Source organism: Anguilla rostrata, chromosome 17 (assembly GCF_018555375.3).
Source record: "Anguilla rostrata isolate EN2019 chromosome 17, ASM1855537v3, whole genome shotgun sequence".
Taxonomy (NCBI): domain Eukaryota; kingdom Metazoa; phylum Chordata; class Actinopteri; order Anguilliformes; family Anguillidae; genus Anguilla; species Anguilla rostrata.
The window spans coordinates 10,749,763-10,767,957 of record NC_057949.1 but is presented as its reverse complement, the minus strand read 5'-3'; the positions used below and the strand labels follow the sequence as shown (position 1 = coordinate 10,767,957).

Genomic DNA, 18,195 nt, shown 5'->3' with positions numbered 1-18,195 from the left:
CACAGTATGTCAAATTATCATTTATAAACACTTGTGGAAATTAGATGGATATCAATGAGTTAACATGCTTTTATCCAAATGATTTTTTAAAGATTTTATAAGTTATATAAATGTTTTATTCTGTTCTATTCAACCTTGCTTATCATTTCCGTTCAATAAGAGCTGCCTGAGGAACTGCGAACGTCAGATGACAAGTTGTTGACTCTGCCGGCTGGGATACTCTTTCTGCAGAAATAAAAACCGTTTTGCTGAACAGGGATGGCTATGTGGATATGTTGCTGCCTGGGGCACAACACATCCGAATTAAAGCCCAACCAGACCCCCTCTTTGAGTGGTTCTCACCTTACAAACATACAACTCAGGCATATGCATTTAGCTAAGTCCTTTCATTTCACTGTTAATTTTTTGCCAAGAAACAATTTAAAAATTCATCATTGCATTGTCAAAAATCTATCTTTCTGTAAAGCAGCTACATTTATTTTTGGCTGACAAAGGTAAGCATAACATGCATTTAAAAAATAAAATAAGTAAACTATGTATGAAATGTACAGATGCAGTCACTTCACTACTTTTAGTCCCTTAACTGCTGACAAAAGACAAAAAGTCATTCCAGACAGTGATGGTCAGGAGAGTTTATCATGGCTGCGGAGATCGTCACAGAAACTGAAATACACAGACAGTATCATTTCCACAAGTGATTATTATCAAACAAGTAATACAACAGAAATATTTTAGATCCTTATGACATAGCTACTACATTCCAGAGCATTTAGACTTTACCTCCACAGGACAAACCCCTTTCAGAATGACACAGCTATAGCAGTTGCACTGAAATTGCATTTTTAAAGGTCGAGTGGAAAAATGTGTGCATAAACCTTAGACATGTGTCCATGGGGATGGTGATTTAGTGATAGAAAGGTCCCTGAAAAGGATCTCTGTGTAAGCTTATGAAGGACTCATGTCTTCCAGCTGGTCCGTCACGTAGTCGATGTAGTTGTGAATCTCTGCAATCCGCTTGCGATTCCTGGCCACCTCGTCGTGGTGAATCTGCGGAAACAATGAGGGAATAAGAAAATTTGTGGATCGGATCGCAGAAAAGGTTCAGACCTTTCTCCAAACTCACCGGTTATCCGTATTTTCTTTACATTTTGGAAGGCGCATTCCTTTTTTCCATTATTCATGCAAACTCTTAATTTCGGCGCTCGCCCCCCTCCCTACCGACTTCATGAGGGCAGCCACCCAGCTGTTGATGCGGGTCACCAGCTCGTCTTCCCGGTTGTCGATCTTCAGCAGGTGAGTGTCGTGCGAGGCACCAATGGCACCTACCACTGTGTCTTTATCCACCAATAGCTGCGAAGAGAAGAGAGGGTGGAGTCAACCAACAATCAATGAGTCCACGGCATTGGAAGGAAGAGACATGCAAGTGTGTTGACAGACAAGATTTCAAAAAATTATGTGTTAGTATACTTTGAAAATATTGGAAAAATATTATATTAACATGTTGCCAATATAAAGTATAATATAGTGTTATGTCACATATATATTTACAATATATAGTATCCCTCTAGTTTCTTAAATTGCAATTGTGAAAGTCATAATAACTGATATGTAGAAACTTGGCACTGGATAATAACATTAGCTATGAATGGTGAAGACAAAGCACACAATTCTTATTTGCCAAACCACATTATGCCAGTTGTGTACACACTTTTATATTAAATTATTCTGATAATAAATGCAGGATGTTCCCCTCTGTAGTGTTATATTGCTTTTTGTAGTTTGTATATTTGATCAGTTCTTCTGAAGTGCCGTTTGTGTGAAGTGTAGGAGAGAGGGGCATAAATTTGCACAAATCCGAAATGAGTTGGATGTATGTAGCCGTGGAAACCACGGGCGTGGCAAGGTAGAGACCGACCGCTCGCAGCTCATCCAGAGAGTCCTCCTCCAGCTCGTTCTTGGCCACCTTCTCCAGCGTCGCCATGGAGATCTCCAGGAGCTTCTCGTTGTGGTTGTTCTGCAGATCGCGGCATTGAGAGAAGGTGGAGACAGGGCAGGTTAAGGAACATGTTGAGCTGCGGTGGTATTAATGCAGGGTAGCTCACTGCTAATGTAGCTCACTGCTGCAACACAGAGTGGAACCATCTCTACAGGATCTCACCATCCCTGCTATACCAGGATCATCCACAAGGAAGCATGAATGGCAGAACGTTCTCAAAAAACATTTGTTTTCCAAAACTAAGATATAACTTAAATTTATAAGAACCTTAACACCAGATAGGTAATTGAAAAGTACCTGAAATGTTCTATCTATTTTTTTCAATTTCTTAATTGAATTACAATTAATTTGCAGAACTGACTGAACTGAAATAGAACTGACATAAACCCTACAAAGCACAAGTTGAGGTGGAGTTTCTGCATGCACTGTTGATATATGAGGACCAAGGCAATGCACACACAGCACAGACAACTATTGCACAACTGCAGGAAGCCCTTTTACCTCTTTCTTTCACCGGATTGATTGGTGCATTGTCTGTTTGGGGGTGATCACTGCTAAAGTTAAAATGTTTTCAGCTTGAGTGTGTGGCATTCACTGTGAGTCTCATACTGAAGCCAGTAATGCCTTCAGAACCTCCTGTCCTCTCTCCACTGAAACTGACTGGCTTTGGCTAAAACAGAGAGGGAATATTGGGTTTTTGGTTAAGCCAATCTACCCTGTAGGGACACAGCACACATCAGGCCTGCAGACGAAAATAAAAGGATATATCCCCTGTGCGGCCTCAATGAAGCTTGACACCATGTCAGAAACGTTTCTCTCAAAGTCCTTTACCACATCCTGAAAGAAACAAAGAAGAGGCGGAAATGTTTCAATAGCACTTTTTAAGACACTCTGGAACCAACTTCCTCAGGTCCAGCCCCTCGCATCCAATCACTACCCTGCCTTGCCTCCCCGCCTCACCCCTAGGCCCAGCCCCACTGCCTCACCCCAGACAGGCCCCCCCGCCTCACCCCAGACCCGGCCCCACTGCCTCACCCCAGACCCGCCCCTCCGCCTCACCCCAGATCCGGCCCCACTGCCTCACTCCAGACCCAACCCGCCCCCCCGCCTCACCCCAGACCCGGCCCCACTGCCTCACCCCAGACCCACCCCCCTCGCCTCAACCCAGACCCAGCCCCACCCTGCCACACCTCTGCACTGCCCAAACAGCAGCCTTCCCCACCCCGAGGCACTCTGACCTCCAGCTGGTCGGCCAGTTGGAGCTCCAGGGTCATGAGCGTGTCGTGGAGGTTGCGGGTTTCCTTGCTGCCCTGCTCTATCCGGGACAGCAGCTCCTCCCGGTCCGTCATCCTCGGCATCTCCAGCAGCATCTGAGTTTACATTCATACATGCACAGAGATACTGAGATTTACCAAGATACATGAACATTCACAGAGATACTGAGATTAACTGTACAGTACAACAATACTGAGATACAGTATATTTACATTCACAGAGATAGAGTACTGAAATTTACAGAGGTACCTTAACATTTTCAGAGATATTTCTACACATTTAGAGATACCGAGATTCACAGAGATAATGAGATTTACAGAAATACTAGATTCATAGTTTGCTCAATTAATGTAGCACATTGTGGACTCTTATTGGATAGCAAACTAACTAATCCAAAGACCTAGACAATGATTCAGCCAGTCAACTACCTAGCTAGCTAATGCTAAATTACCTTATAAACTAGCTTCCTATGTTTGCAGCTAGGCAATGTTAACTAATTGCACAATTGTTCTAATTGCGCTGAATAGATGTCTTTACCCAGAGCAACTTGCACTGCTAACATCCTAGTGCACAACTGCATACTTTACTGAAGCAGTTCAATGTAATGATGAGATTAACCTAAACGTGACAAATGGAGGGGGGCTCAACACAATTTCTTAAAAATAAAAATGTGGTAGGAATTTGTGGTGGCTGACTGTCATCAAACAAAAATTGAACAGGTAGTTTAAGATCACAGGGGGCCTAAGATGTTGAAAGTGAAGTCAATGGCAATAGGTGTATGCAGAAAATCTGCACTGAAGAGCACTGTACTGAATGAACCTCAAATTCACCTCTCTCCTCGCCTTCTCAAACTCCACGATCAGCTCTGACGCCACCTTCTGGTTGTCCTCCACGGCCTCGTGGAAACAGTCAAAGAAACATTTCACCTCTGCATCCCGTGCAAGCTTCTGTGCCATGCCCAGCTCAAACAGCTGCACACACAGCACCACCATCTGGCTCTGATAGGTACAGCCCAGAGTCAAGGAGCTCTAAAGAAGCTACTGAACTGCGCTTATCTAGTATTGATCAGTGTTCTATGGTGCTTTTTCAGGGGTTGTAGTGGTTTCACACAAACAGAAGGAAAGATACTTCAGTGAATCTTAATTTATGTCCATTTTTTTTTGTTGAAATGTGCAACTGCAATTTCCTAGTTCTGTTTTGTGATAATGCAATAGGAACAGGACAGCTGTGATGTCACCTTACTTATAGAATACTGAGATGAGCTCCACCAATCACGGAGTGCATTGGCAATAACTGACAGGACAACACAGACAGTGACTGGTGCATACTTTCTGGCTACTTCCTGGTAATTCAGGTCAGGCTGCTCGTGGGGAGTCCCACAGTTTCTCTGCCTGATTTAACAGGGAGTCATACAGTTGAATAATTAGCAATTTTATCAAAATGAAGAACACACAAAAACCATTAGGGGGGGCAGAGGGACATGGGGTAAAAAGCGTGGGGGTGGAACCCTAATCAAATATATGCTAGGAATGAAGTGTACAGTATCTGCAATGTCACTATTGACCTGGCCAGAACTGAAGCATTAAAGGAACAAGGCAGCCAGGTCGATTTTAAATTAACGGCCGGCCCTGCCCAAGGAAAGGATATGTTTCCACCAACGCGGGCACTCCAGGGAGGTACGCCAGTCTTTCCGCCTCGGTGTCATCTGCATACATGCTTTCAAACAGCTGCGGACCATTCAGGAACTCCACAAAGGCCTCCTGAGGGAGCAGCAATGGGCGGGGCCAAGTGAGACGGACGTGTGTGTTGGCGTATGAGAGGAGCGTGAAGTGGTTAAGTGAGAATGGGCGGAGCAAAGTGAGGGGGAGCATGCTTCTGAGAGGGATGGAGCAAAGTGAGAATGGGCGGAGCAAAGCCTTAGTTAGGACTCAACTTTTTTTAGTTTGAGCCTATTATTTTAAATAAAAAAATACACATATTTGGCACCCGTCATGGGGCTGAGCCTCCTCAATTCCCAACACAATGTGGAATGGTGAATCATGTAAAAGTTGAGTTCTTGCTGCAAAGCTCAGTGTCATTTTGGGAGAGTGTCAACATCCACAGTTCTTCTCTAAAGCATGTGGTGCCGCCAGAAGCTTCTTCTCGCACCGCAGACTACAGCTGAAGCACAGACCGGAATCGAGGAAGACCTTTCACATGCGGCTTTTGCATGCAGTCTATGGGCGCCCGATGGACCTCCGCAGGTTGCTAGATAAAGATGAACACGGAATCCTTAACTAACCCTTCCATACCCTGGGTGACGCAACTGGCAATTCTGTATCACCCTATGGAGCTGCCAGCTACAGTCAGCACTGGCAAGGTCCAGATTTCATCTGATGCAGTGCGGCTCACCCAAGCACCACAGTGTGGTGCCTTAACAAAATGAGGCATCCAGCAGCCCCATTTGAGGACATTTTTTGCCCCAATTTGCAATTTTCTCCCAATTTGGAATGCCAGATTGTATTCATAGGCTCACAACTGCAACCCCCTCCGTCAGTTGTGTAGAGTGCAGAGACACGTGTGCGTGTGTGTGTGTATGCTGTATGTGTGTACAGTGTGTGTAGAGCATGTGTGGGTGAGTGTTACCCTGTGCTGCTGTATCTCCTCCTCCTTCTTGTTCTTGGCCTCAATGGCTTTCAGCTCCTGGGTCTCATTGTGGATCAGCTCCTCCAGGGCGTACTGATACTTTGCCAGAGCTTCCTCCCTCTGCAGCCAGAACGACACCCATCAGAGAGGTGCGGAAACGCAACATGCTACATCACAATGAATCACATCGCAATACAATACAATATATTGCACCACATCACATTAATCACAACACATCATACTACATTTCAGTGCATTACATCACAAAACATCATAATACATTCCATTACAATACATCACACACCATAACATTATGACATATGACATTACACACCAACAGACAGGTGTACTCCAACTCTCAGACTCACAGTTTGCACATCCACCAAGCGGAAGTCCAGGTAAGCCAGTTCTGGCAGGTAGGCTGCTATGAACTCCGTATAGCACTCCTCTGTGGAAAGGGGGTTACCCGCAAGGTTCAGGGCACGCAGATTCTTAAACTTCCGAAGGTAGATCACCTGAATATCAGGGGGAACCAGATAAGAGTGTTTCCTACATAACAAGTGTCAGATATGCTGTCACTAGAGCTGTCAGATTTCAAATTCAAAATGTAAATATTCCTTGAATAGGAAAGAAAAATAATTTGGAATTGTTAAAATGAACATTTGAATACGTAAGTTTGAATGTTTGTGTTATAAATCGAACATGTTCCGCATTTCAAAATATTATCTTTTGCTTCTGAATGATGATTTTTCTCCACTGGTGCATCGCCAATCAGGTTTTAATTTTTAACATTAGGCCACTATATCGGATGAATGTTCTGCAGCAAGAGATGGAAAGTAAGCACTACTACCAGTTGACCAGAATCCTCTTATGTGGTGAAAAAACCACTGCACAGCACGCATAGACATACCTGAGATTTCAGGCACTGCACTCCAAGTGGTTCATCTAATGTTTTTGACAACCTCAAAAAATATTGTGTGAATACAGGCAGCAAATTGAAACACAGGACACGTGTGTAGCATGTGGCCTGTACTGTAACGTGGGCCACCGTGTGCATGCTCACGTTGTCCAACTGGGACAGCTTGTTGTTGCAGATGGAGAGGACATGCAGGTTGACCAGGGTGTCCATGTTCTCCATTGTGGAGATGCTGTTGTTGGACAGGCTGAGGTCCTCCAGCTTCACCAGGGCATCCAGGCCCTCGATCACCTCAATGTGGTTGAATGACAGATCTGAGAGAAGAGGAGAGGAACACTGTGAAAAACAGGTCCTCTGAGGGAGGAGTCTTGTGTTTCTGTAGCAGCAATGACTGTATTTATGGAGATTACGGCAGGGGCTGGATCTCATAGGATGTCAAAGTTTGAAAGCTTCATCTAATCACACCCCCATGGCATTCTTGTTGAAAAAGAAACCTACTCACCCAGCCACACCAGGTTAGTGAGGAATTCCAGTCCTGTAATCTTCTCAATAATGTTGTTATCAAGCTGTAGCTTGGTCAAGGAGGTGAACTGCCACAAGTGGTCAATCTTTAGGATGTCTGCAGTAATAAAAAATAATTTAAGTGAATGTTACTTACGCACAACGCGATGCTGTACAAATAAAATAACTGTTAAGTTGAAAGTTTCGTCCGGGGAGTGATCTTCAAAACAGGCTAATATAAAAATGAGTTGCATGGGTGACAAGGTGATGAACCTAAGCGGAAACTGTCCACACGCTCTTACGCCTGTAGTCCAGGCGTAAATGCAGTACGTCCTTCAGCTCGATGCCCTCCTGCTTGGCGATTATTCCAGCCTGACCCTTTGGACCCTGCTCCTCCACCGCCTGCTGGAGCATCTCCTCGCCCACCACCGTGGGCTCATCCGTGTCTAACATCCCGCCGTGTCCGGTAGCGCTGCTGGAATACTAACGTTAAGTTCGGAGCAAGCTTAACTAAGTTAACTAAATGCAATTAGGTATTTGATTACATCTGGATATATAGTCCAACTGAATGAATGGTTGTAATAGTGCGTCGTAGCTGGTGTCCAGTCGCAACTGGGCCAACTTTTCTAGCTAACTGTTAGACTAGTCTCGCAACATCGTTGTGAAACAAACCTGATCAGACTCACGTTTCACTCACTTACCGTCAAATACACTTGAAACGGCTCACTAAAGCATGCAGCGTTTTTCGATTTATCACACAGCACCACAGAATCCAATAATCATATTGTATGATACGGGTACCTTGTCTAAACCTACCCCTTTTCGCTTTATTTGTCGAACTGGAGTTAACTGCTCTGAATTGCTGGCTAGCTCACTAGGCTACAAACAGACGCCCGACACGTTGCTTAGCAACTATGCAAGCGATGCGTCAGCTGTTCTGGGGGCATTCAATGTAACCACAATCGCAGGTAGGCTTAACTTTGACTAGCAGTTTACAGTTTTCTTCAACAACAAAAAAATATCATTAAGTATTTAGTCTTTTTAATGCCATTTTAAGTCCCTGGCTTACATACTGAATAACTTAATGTTTACCTAAAATTAAAAGAAACCAAAACGCAAAGTGTCTTAACATAGCAGGTCATTTTCATAGTAACGCAAAGGAGCATCTCGGTCACAATGCCAGAATAGTGAAACTTTTGGGTTCAACTTTATGGATCTTCGGTGAAAGTAAATGCACTACTGTTGTTGCCAATAGGTTATTAATATCAAAATTGTTATTTGTTATGTTTTACTTCCAGAAGATGAAGAAGAGAATATTTAAAACTTCATCTCTCACCCCAGCCACCCACCCACCAACAGTCAGTTTCTCATGCATAGTGCTGCTGTCCTCCTCTCCTGGATCTGTCATTGAGGTGATTGATTGATTGATTGGACACTCTTTCACTGTCAAGAACACAGACACTGTTGTCAACTTCACATTGTCTCATTCTGCAACAACCTGTTGTCCCAGACTGCCAGTTTCACAGCACATCACCTGCACACGGAGAGCAGTGTGTTTCCACACACACACACACACACACACACACAGCTGCATTTCCCAACCCCATTCACATGCTTTCTCACCCACACATAAGCCAAGCTGAAACTTTTTAATGATGCCATGCTGAGATATAATTTAAAGATGACATTTTAAATATATGCAGCAAGCATGCTCATTACACAGCATTGGCATATTCGGGAGGATGTGACTGAGCACGCTGGTCCCTGGAGTCAGCAGCCAGAGAAGGTGCTTTCCCATTAATTGGTTGCTGAGGTAAAACCCTTGTACAGTGTACAGCCAGTTCCCTGTCAGCAATCTACACAAAGCTCCTCTCCCTCTTTCTCTCTCTCAATCCCCCTTCTCTCTATTTTTTCCTAAGCTAGTCAAGCTCTAATCACCTCTGATACCAATCCTTTGCCCCCCCCCCCCCGCCACCCCCCCATGCTGAATACCTATAGACTGGCAGGTATGTGTGCGTGCATGTGTGTGGGGTGTGACAGGTGACGTGTGACAGCTTTTACATGTGCTGATGGACCAGGTATCCGCTGTGCAGGTTCTATCCTGGAAAGCTAAGCCCCAGCCTCCTCTGAAAAACCATGCCACCCTCGTGAATACGTAATACAGCTGAGTGAACGCAAGGTATATTTATACTAACCTGTTGACGCTGGTGATGCCCTATCAAGTTTATGCAGCATACTTTCACATAAAATAATTTTACTACTACTACTGCAATGTCTGTTCATAATGGTCAGGGACCTTGACTCATAACCAGCGAATTATAGGTTCAAATCCCAGGTGGGCACTGTTGTTCCTTTCAGTCAATAAATTCAACTGTATACTAGCAATAATGTAATGTGTGCTCGGTTAATAATCCTGAATTATGGTGTTCATTGTAGGACACAAATGGGAAAGTGTGCAATCAATTCAGGAGTTCTCAAAGTAAAAGAGGCTCTTGCCAGCATGTAAAGGATAGGCCAGTTTCATGTCAGCTGCACATGTCCCAGTGGTCCCTGACTACTGTACATCATGTTTATTTGTCATATTCAGTTCGTGAAAATTATCTAATATGGTATGGATATGAAGCAAATGAAGACATCAACAGTCTATACCCACACACTTCACTCACCTAGACACAAGCCGAGGTCATCCAAGCAATTGAAAAAGAAAATTTCCACTGGTCAGATTTATTTGACATTGATCAGTGATCAGTTAGATAGACAGAACACCCATAAGATATAAGCGAATACTCTAGAACAGGGTTGTCAAACTCCGTCCCTGGAGGGCCACAGTGTCTGCAGGTATTTGTGGTTTCCTTTCCATCAGCAGCCAATCAGGGCCTTGAGAACAAGGTGTGTGGACTCTTCAGCCAATCAATTACAGAAATTAATCGCTTTTGCTGATACGACTGGAGTTTGACACCCCTGCTCTAGAAGATCAAGAAAACAATAACACAAAGAGGGAGTGACAATGTAGGGCCAGCAGAAAAAATACCATCTCAATTATTTCTTGTATTCTCTCCCTCTCTCTGGTTCTCTCCCCCCTTCCTGTTTTTCTCACCTTTTCACTGTCCATCTCATCCTGTTTTCATTTTCATCTTCTTCTTTCTCTATCAATTCTCTCTCTCTGTCTCTCTCTCTCCATTCTGCCCCCCTCCCCCCAGCCTTTGTCTCAGCCTCTGGAGAGTGCCCTTTAACACTGGAGAAGGTCCTCAGCTTCCTGGGCCAGTGTCCTGAGCTGTCGCTGGGGTGGTTCGAGGAGGGCCAGCTTCATCATCGAGTCCGGGTGGGACAAAGAGAGGCTGGCACAGGTAAGAGCCCAACACCCCCCGCCCCCACCCCACATCCCTACCACACCACCCCTACATTCAATAACACTGATAACTGATTCAATGACTGATTAAATCCTTTTGCATATAATATTGTCAGTATAGTTTGGCACACTTGAAATAAGGATTTGGGCGGCACATTTTTAAATGCATTACTCCCAGGCAATCATATAATTTAAGACTTACCTGTGTTTAATTTTGACATAAAAATATACCACTACTATAATTTTGGAGAGCACTGTATTATTAGCCCTCCCCTTTCCTTCTGTCCTTCCTTTTTTCATAACTAGAGGAGGCAGGAATTTTTGGTGCTTCTGAACATCCTGCTCAAGGCCACCCCCCTTAATTGATTTTCAGAAGATGCACCAAATTAAAATCAGGAAGACACTGAGACATTCTAATAGCAAGAATATATCTTAAATACATTTCTAATAACTGTGAATGTCAATGTTAAGAATATGAGCTTAGTATCCTGTTAGGTAATAACATCAGTGCCATTTGTGATCCAGGAAGCCATGAGCGTGCACATGCCCGGCACGCCCACGTCGAGAGCGGGCCCTCTGCCATCGCCGTGGGAACTCTGCGCTTCCTGGAGATGGTGTATCAGCTGGGCGGGGCAGCCTAAGCCCGGCGGGACAGTGGCTGCTAGCCCCATCATGCGTTGTGCCACTGCCACAGATCCTCTACAGTGACCAGATGGTCAACTCCTGCCTTCTTGCCATCTTCTGCATTTCCTTTCTCCAGGGTTACTAATATAACAACATATCCATACAGTGTCTAAGCATTTGGTGCCAGAACAGAGTTAAGCAGGTCCGTTTGCTTACTTCTGGTTTGGCATCAATGTCTGGATACATCGGTCTGTTTTAGCCCTGTTTTCTTAGCCCTGTCTTACCCTGGGAGGTTCCAGTTGGTGGCAGGGGTTTCTTGTGCTACAGTTCATGAATATTCATGAAGAGGCGTGCCAATGAAAGAACATCAAGTGCTACTGTCCTTCATCAAACCCCTTTATGATCAGAGGATGCACTGAATGAGAACATTTCAGTTTTAACAGCAGAGAACAAACTTCAGATTTACCAATCCTGAGCTAAGTCTCCGGTTTGTATAAAGGATCTATGCCACCATCGTACAAAAGATGCTTTCAGGGATTATTGTCACACAATTTAAAGGGAGGCTCACATTCATTAACACTGGAAATTTTGGTACAAACAGGAAGCCGTGTTAAATGTGAACAGCGAACAAACCAGTTCTCAGATGTTAGTTGTCTACCAGATCCAGTGCTACAAATACACAAAACACCAGTAGCTGAATTGATGAATCAAATTGTAAATGTTCATGTCAAGTAAATACATGCAGCTTGAACATCTACATTTCTTGAACGTGAATATGTAGCCAGCACGTATACATGTCTTAAAGAATAATTAAAACAGCTTAATTATGATGGGCGACACTTTAGTACTTTTAGGATCACAGATCTTATTCACTCAAAGCTGCCCACTTGCTGCTTCCACTGTAAATATGTCCTTTGTAAGTTTGTATAATGTTGCTATAATGTTTTTATTATGTCTGCTTGAGCCATGATTAGTTTTTGATTGAAATAATAAATCATTTTGAAAAGGAAGTGGTCATTCCGATACTGAAATACTCCCAGATTTTTGCTGAGTTAAATGTGACCCTCCGATTGGCAGACTGTCTTTTGGGCAACAGACATAAACACATAAGGCGTCCACAAGCTTTGGCTACTGGTCCCAATGAGGAATGTGGACACAGATAAGGTGTGGAAACTTCTGGAAATGAGACTGAACAGACGATTAGAAATACTCCCAACATACAATGCTGAGGAAAATCATCAGTCAGCTACCTCACAATTTCGCTCAATGTGACCCAGCACACCCCACCGCACACATAAACTGGAGACATTTTCTAAAGTTATTACCTGATTATAGCCAATATATAACTGATTAGCACAATGATACTTTGTGTTTTTCCATGCACAGATAACTTGACAAACGGAACAGGGTACATGCTAGTGACATCGTTTCACCCCTAAAACAGGCTGGGCGCAAAGCACTGAAATCTGACACACGGCAGCGTGTAGAGCACACACACACGGGACAGACAGACGGGACACAGAGACAGAACACTCTGGAAGGCGGGGTTTGAGGTTTTCCGTGGCTGTATTGTCAAGTTACTTTACAAGTCAGTGGGCGGGCAGCTAAAACGCAGCCCGACTTCGCCATTTGTCACTGCTTCACAAGCAATAAACCAAACAAATAAAACCGTCAACATTTCGGCCGCTCGAGCGGGAATAACAAAAATATGGCAGTACTCTATCACCAAGGCACCGACGGCTTGTGTCCGTTGTCTTGAGTCGAGTATTTTTTCTTTTTCCCTAGTAGTTTAGGTGTCCCAGGAGGTGCCTGATAAACAAATAAGAACCCGGGCCAGATTTCGGAAGAACTTTTTTAAAAAGTGAGAGATCAAAAGTAAAAAAAGGGATGAGATAAAGAGGGGGAGCATCCTTTTCTCCGGTGCACCAGAGCCAGCCTCTCTCTCTCTCTAGCGCAGGTCAAATGTCAGAGAGTAAAAGTGGGCCTCGTTCGAGGGCTTGGGTCAGACCAGACAGAGCCGCTTGTAGCGCTGTTTCCAGAAGGACTGGCTCCCGGAGGAATATTGGTCAGAAGGAACAGAGGAAGTCCTCGGGTGGTACGAACTACTGCTGACGGGCTGGGCAGTGTCCGTGACTTTAAGAACGTTAAAAAAATAACAAAAAGTAGAAAAACGATATCGTCACAGTTTACAGAAAAGGGGCTGTGGGGCGGGGGGGGGGGGGGGGCAACCATATGCAAACCAGGCCTCGTTTCGCAGCCCGCTCGACGCCGCCCCCCGGCGGCGGCTCAGTGCAGGTGCGCGTTCAGGTCGTACTTCCCGCAGAAGGTGTCGGTGAAGGGGATGCAGGTGAGGAGCTCGCACCAGTCGCACTTGAAGGGCCGCACGTAGAAGAGCACGGCCAGGCCGGAGAGCAGCGCCAGGAAGGCGGCCAGCGCCGCCAGGATCTGGCAGCGCTTGCGGTACATGTCGGCGCGGCCGAAGCTGATGTAAGGCAGGAAGGCGAAGGAGAGCAGCAGGCCCGAGGCGAAGCCGAACGCGTGGGCGAAGTTGTCGATCCAGGGCAGCAGGCCGAAGGCGAACAGCAGCAGCACCACGCACAGCAGCTTGGCGAAGGCGCGGCACGGCTGCGCCAGGATCTGCCAGCTCTGGAACAGCTCCACGAACAGGCAGGCCAGCATGCCGAACTGCGAGCCCGCAGGACCCACCTGTGGGACAGAGCACGGGGGGGGGGGGGGATGTGACCTCTGTCCTGGAGAAGCACAAACACACACGCACACGCATGCACTCACACACACACACACGCGCTCTCTCACACACACACACACACACACACACACACATACACAACTCACACTTTCTCTCTCACACACAGCTGATATATTTCCACACCCTGCACATGCACACCCAAATCCACCTATCCATACCGTAAGCATACACATACACACCAACCCACGCACACGTGCACACCAACCCACACACACATACACAAAACACATTCAGAATAAACACTGTGCATACATTAAAATTAGGTCAGTTATTGAAGCTTTGATGCTGTACATTGGGGCGGAGCTGTGGTTCTGTATGTAGCGTACTACAGGTATAAGATTCGGGGGGGGGGGGGTTTGGGGTCACCCCTCTGTACCTCGGCTCGGTAGGGCAGGAAGATGGCGCTGGCCAGGTTTCCCGTGATGCCGCTCAGGATGTAGATGATGGAGATCCGCACCCAGCCCGCCAGCTTCTCCAGGTCCCTAAGGATGGTCATCTGGAACGCCACCGACACCAAGCAATGGAGGATTCTGGGTAGGGAGCCACGAGCAATCATTAAAGAAAGGGAGCTTGCGCTTATCTCAAAACGACAGAAAACAACACAGATACTTCTCTCTGCATACGTCTGTAACCCAAACTACAATTCAAATCAAGTTTTAATTAAAAAAAAATTGATACATTTTTAATGCTAGGGAAAGGTGTTTGGTCAAATTCCCAAGCATTCAGCAAGACTCTGGCGGCTTCCCAAAATCATCCCTTCACCCCACCAAGCTCATTCTTGTGTTTGAAAGCCAAGGGAAATATGTTCCGTCAGGTTCTCGGCAGGCAGCCAACTAATTCTCTTAATTAATTAATCCAATCATTACTGCAGTCTCATCTAGAAGTGGGCCGGTGTTGCTGTAAATGGCTAATTAGCCATTTGAGCCAGGGGGTGATTGATGGAAATGATAGCCAGCACACACACAGGGCAGGAGCTGCCCACCCCTGGACAAAGAACACATTGTGCTCTTCCCACTCTGATGCAGTCATCATCTGTCTGGGAAGCTTCTCCCCCTGAGAGCCCCACCCACTGTCACTCACCCCGCATGCAGGAAGAGAGAGAGCCACAGCCTGTAGAACTGGTCTGGGATTTCAGGGTTCAGGAAGGGGAGGAGCCCGCACACGTCATCCATGCAGTGTACCTGGGGATGGGGGTACCATTACACACCGTACAATTCTAAACATAAATGCATCACATTCTTATATTGCCTCTTTAAGAGTTAAAAACACACCTAGAGAGTGAGGCTGCAGTAACTGCATTCATATCAAGTCAATGTTTTCTCATCAAAGATGAAGCTACAGATTCATGTTTGGGCACATTGCCTTCATCAGTGAAACGGTGTTATATTGTCATGGCAATCTTTCAAATCATAACTAATGTCACCACAGCTATACAGGTTAAATACAGAGGGGCTGCCAATCAGAGTCACAGTTTTCATTAACAACCTGTAACATCTTAACAGTCAATTCGAAACAGTTCATATTCATACCACTTACACAGAAATTGATTGTGGTATTTGAATCTTTAGTCCGCACTGAGAAAAACTGTAATTACATAGTGTTTAAAACTGCAGGTGATAAAGGGGCTTCTGCCATAGCTGATCACAGCCAACTACCAACATACTCCAGCCTGGAGGTGTAACACTGGATTGTACAGGAAGTCCGTTATTTCACAAAGAAAACCTGGGTCTGTGACTGCAGATGGTGACCAGGTGGTCATCTTGGTGGGGAACACATAGAGCCTGACAGCAGTTAGTCAATATATCACTGCGTCAAATTGGCACAGGTAATACTGGTCGACCGTGCGGTCAGAGTGGGGTTTACCTGGTCGACCGTGTGGTCACAGTGCGGTTTACCTGGTTGACAGAGTGGTCAGATACACACCTGGGAACAGAGGGTGGCCTCCTCGTGGAAGTAACCCTTCATGAAATCACAGTACTCCCGGGATGTTATCTCACACCTGTACAGGTACACATACTGTCACTACAGCCCACTGTTACCAATCCCTATCCAACATTATCCTGCACACTCTATACTGTGTGTGTGTGTGTGTGTGTGTGTGAGAGAGAGAGAGTGTGTGTGTGTTTGAGAGAGAGAGAGAGAGTGTGTGTGTGTGTATGTGTGTGCGTGTGTGTGTGGGTGTGATAGAGTGTGTGTGTGTGTGTGTGAGAAAGAGAGAGAGAAAGAGACAATGCGTGTGTGTGTTCTCTCCTCACCTCCCTTTGGTGCCGATGCAGCAGGGTCGCCCAGTGAGAGCGCAGTCCATGTGGGGCAGGTTGGTGTGGTTTCCTGTGTTGTGCCTGGTGCAGATCTACAGGAACACAAACACAATCAGAACCCCCAGTGAAACAGAGGCCCTCCGAGGTACAGCAGCCCTGCACTGCGGCCCTGTAGCTACAGCTCTTGTATGACTGTACTCACCGGCCATTTGGTGATGTCATCGGGCCACTCGTGAGGAGGCACAGAGGCAGGCTCCAGACAAATCCTGCAGTGATCATGCACCAATCACAAACAAGAACACAACCAGTACATAAGAATCAAATCATAATCACATCTCACATATGAATATACATTACAGAAGGCTCCAATCACATCCCTGGTTTTTCCCAGGTGGCAGCACAGATTCTTTAGACTACTCAGATGGTCAACACTAAAATTGTTGAAGCTGGAACCAATATTATGAACATTCCAGAAGAGGTGTGTCACATATAGTGGATGTTCTGGGCTTTGGTACTCCTCTTTCATTAATATTTATAAATGGCAACACAACACTTATACCTCCTGAGACCAACCAAAACCCTCCTTGCGATAGGAAGCAATGAGAAAGAAAGGAACGCAGAAGCTGAATATCTGGTGACTATTGAGGATCTGTGGTGGCAGTACAATGAGGCAGCTGTTGTGTTATGCACCGTGTGGCGTATAGCGTTTTACCTGGGGTCCTGGTGGCACACAGACCCATGTTGGCGCACTTTCCCCCGCAGGAGAGGGGCGCTGGGGTGCCCCGGCCATTTCACCCACACGGCCAGCGTCGTCTGGGACAGAAACAAGAGTGAAACTCAACACAAGGGTCAAAGGACATGATGCCATCATTTAGACTTATCCTTATTCCTGTACCTACAGACAACCATTAAACTGCTGGAGTTTGACTGCGCAGTGTACGCTGGTGTTTGACTGCACAGTGTACGCTGGTGTTTGACTGCGCAGTGTTACACTGGTGTTTGACTGCACAGTGTCACGCTGGTGTTTGACTGCACAGTGTACGCTGGTGTTTGACTGCACAGTGTACGCTGGTGTTTGACTGCACAGTGTACGCTGGTGTTTGACTGCACAGTGTACGCTGGTGTTTGACTGCGCAGTGTTACACTGGTGTTTGACTGTGCAGTGTTACACTGGTGTTTGACTGCACAGTGTACGCTGGTGTTTGACTGTGCAGTGTTACACTGGTGTTTGACTGCGCAGTGTTACGCTGGTGTTTGACTGCGCAGTGTTACGCTGGTGTTTGACTGCGCAGTGTCACGCTGGTGTTTGACTGCACAGTGTCACGCTGGTGTTTGGCTATGCTAGCTATGCTAGCGTCCGACTCAGCAGCTGTGCTACGCATGCGCGCAGGGCGGGGCCTCACAGAGCACTCCTCTGCGGCTGTCTGCACGCAGCCGGACCGGTCGTTGCGCACGCAGCAGGCCGAGTCCCGCTCCTGCGCCCGCTGCGCCTGGATCAGCTGGTGCACCTGCTGGTCCCGCCGCATGCAGGGAGAGAACTTGGCCCCCAGGTGAATCAGCGCCTCCTGCAGGAGAGGAGAGGGAACTGCAGTCAGGGAGCATATACACGCATACGCATCAAAACACATAATACTCCATTAGACTTGTGTCTGTAGTACATGTACACACTGTCTTGTGCCTGACGTTAAAGTGTCGTCGCTCCTCATTCTGCAAACTACTCAGTGGTCCCAATTCAAAACATAGCAGTGGAAAAGAGTTTGGATGGACATACCAAGAATGTACAAAGCATCTTTAAAGGGGCCATTGATTTGTGTGTTTGGTATGGAGAGTTACACTAGGCTTTTTTTCCCCTGGTCATAGATCAGTCCAAATACAGGTTTACCA

General features: G+C 46.0%; 2 protein-coding genes across 10 annotated transcripts in view; both read right to left on the bottom strand.

Annotated features, from left to right (window-relative positions):
- Positions 1–617: 617 nt before the first annotated feature.
- drc3 (dynein regulatory complex subunit 3) lies at positions 618–8,245 on the bottom strand. 6 transcript variants are annotated; one of them, XR_010326782.1, is made up of 13 exons: positions 8,015–8,213; positions 7,616–7,788; positions 7,315–7,431; positions 6,960–7,126; positions 6,265–6,411; positions 5,897–6,016; positions 4,921–5,031; positions 4,102–4,278; positions 3,235–3,366; positions 2,763–2,833; positions 1,916–2,039; positions 1,124–1,350; positions 618–1,047 (listed from the first exon to the last, which is right to left on the bottom strand). XR_010326782.1 is itself a non-coding variant. In XM_064315775.1 (13 exons), the coding sequence occupies exons 2-13, from the start codon at positions 7,764–7,766 to the stop codon at positions 946–948; spliced, it is 1,551 nt and encodes a 516-aa protein (XP_064171845.1). In that variant the 5' UTR covers positions 7,767–7,788; positions 8,130–8,245; the 3' UTR covers positions 618–945. The 6 variants fall into 6 exon arrangements, 5 of the variants coding, with proteins under 5 accessions (XP_064171845.1, XP_064171846.1, XP_064171844.1 ...); XM_064315775.1 differs by having other exon boundaries at positions 1,219–1,350; positions 8,130–8,245; XM_064315776.1 differs by having other exon boundaries at positions 1,219–1,350; positions 7,616–7,785; positions 8,130–8,217.
- A 3,423-nt stretch (positions 8,246–11,668) lies between these two features.
- LOC135243197 (inactive rhomboid protein 1-like) overlaps positions 11,669–18,195 on the bottom strand; it is a 32,150-nt gene continuing 25,623 nt past the window's right edge. For all 4 annotated transcript variants that reach the window (XM_064314829.1, XM_064314828.1, XM_064314831.1 and 1 more), the window contains 8 exons: positions 17,715–17,876; positions 17,024–17,124; positions 16,514–16,577; positions 16,309–16,403; positions 15,977–16,052; positions 15,134–15,234; positions 14,430–14,583; positions 11,669–13,992 (listed from right to left, as the gene is read on the bottom strand). In XM_064314829.1, coding sequence (XP_064170899.1) covers positions 13,573–13,992; positions 14,430–14,583; positions 15,134–15,234; positions 15,977–16,052; positions 16,309–16,403; positions 16,514–16,577; positions 17,024–17,124; positions 17,715–17,876 — 1,173 coding nt within the window. In that variant the 3' untranslated portion in view covers positions 11,669–13,572. The remainder of the gene's footprint in view (positions 13,993–14,429; positions 14,584–15,133; positions 15,235–15,976; positions 16,053–16,308; positions 16,404–16,513; positions 16,578–17,023; positions 17,125–17,714; positions 17,877–18,195) is intronic.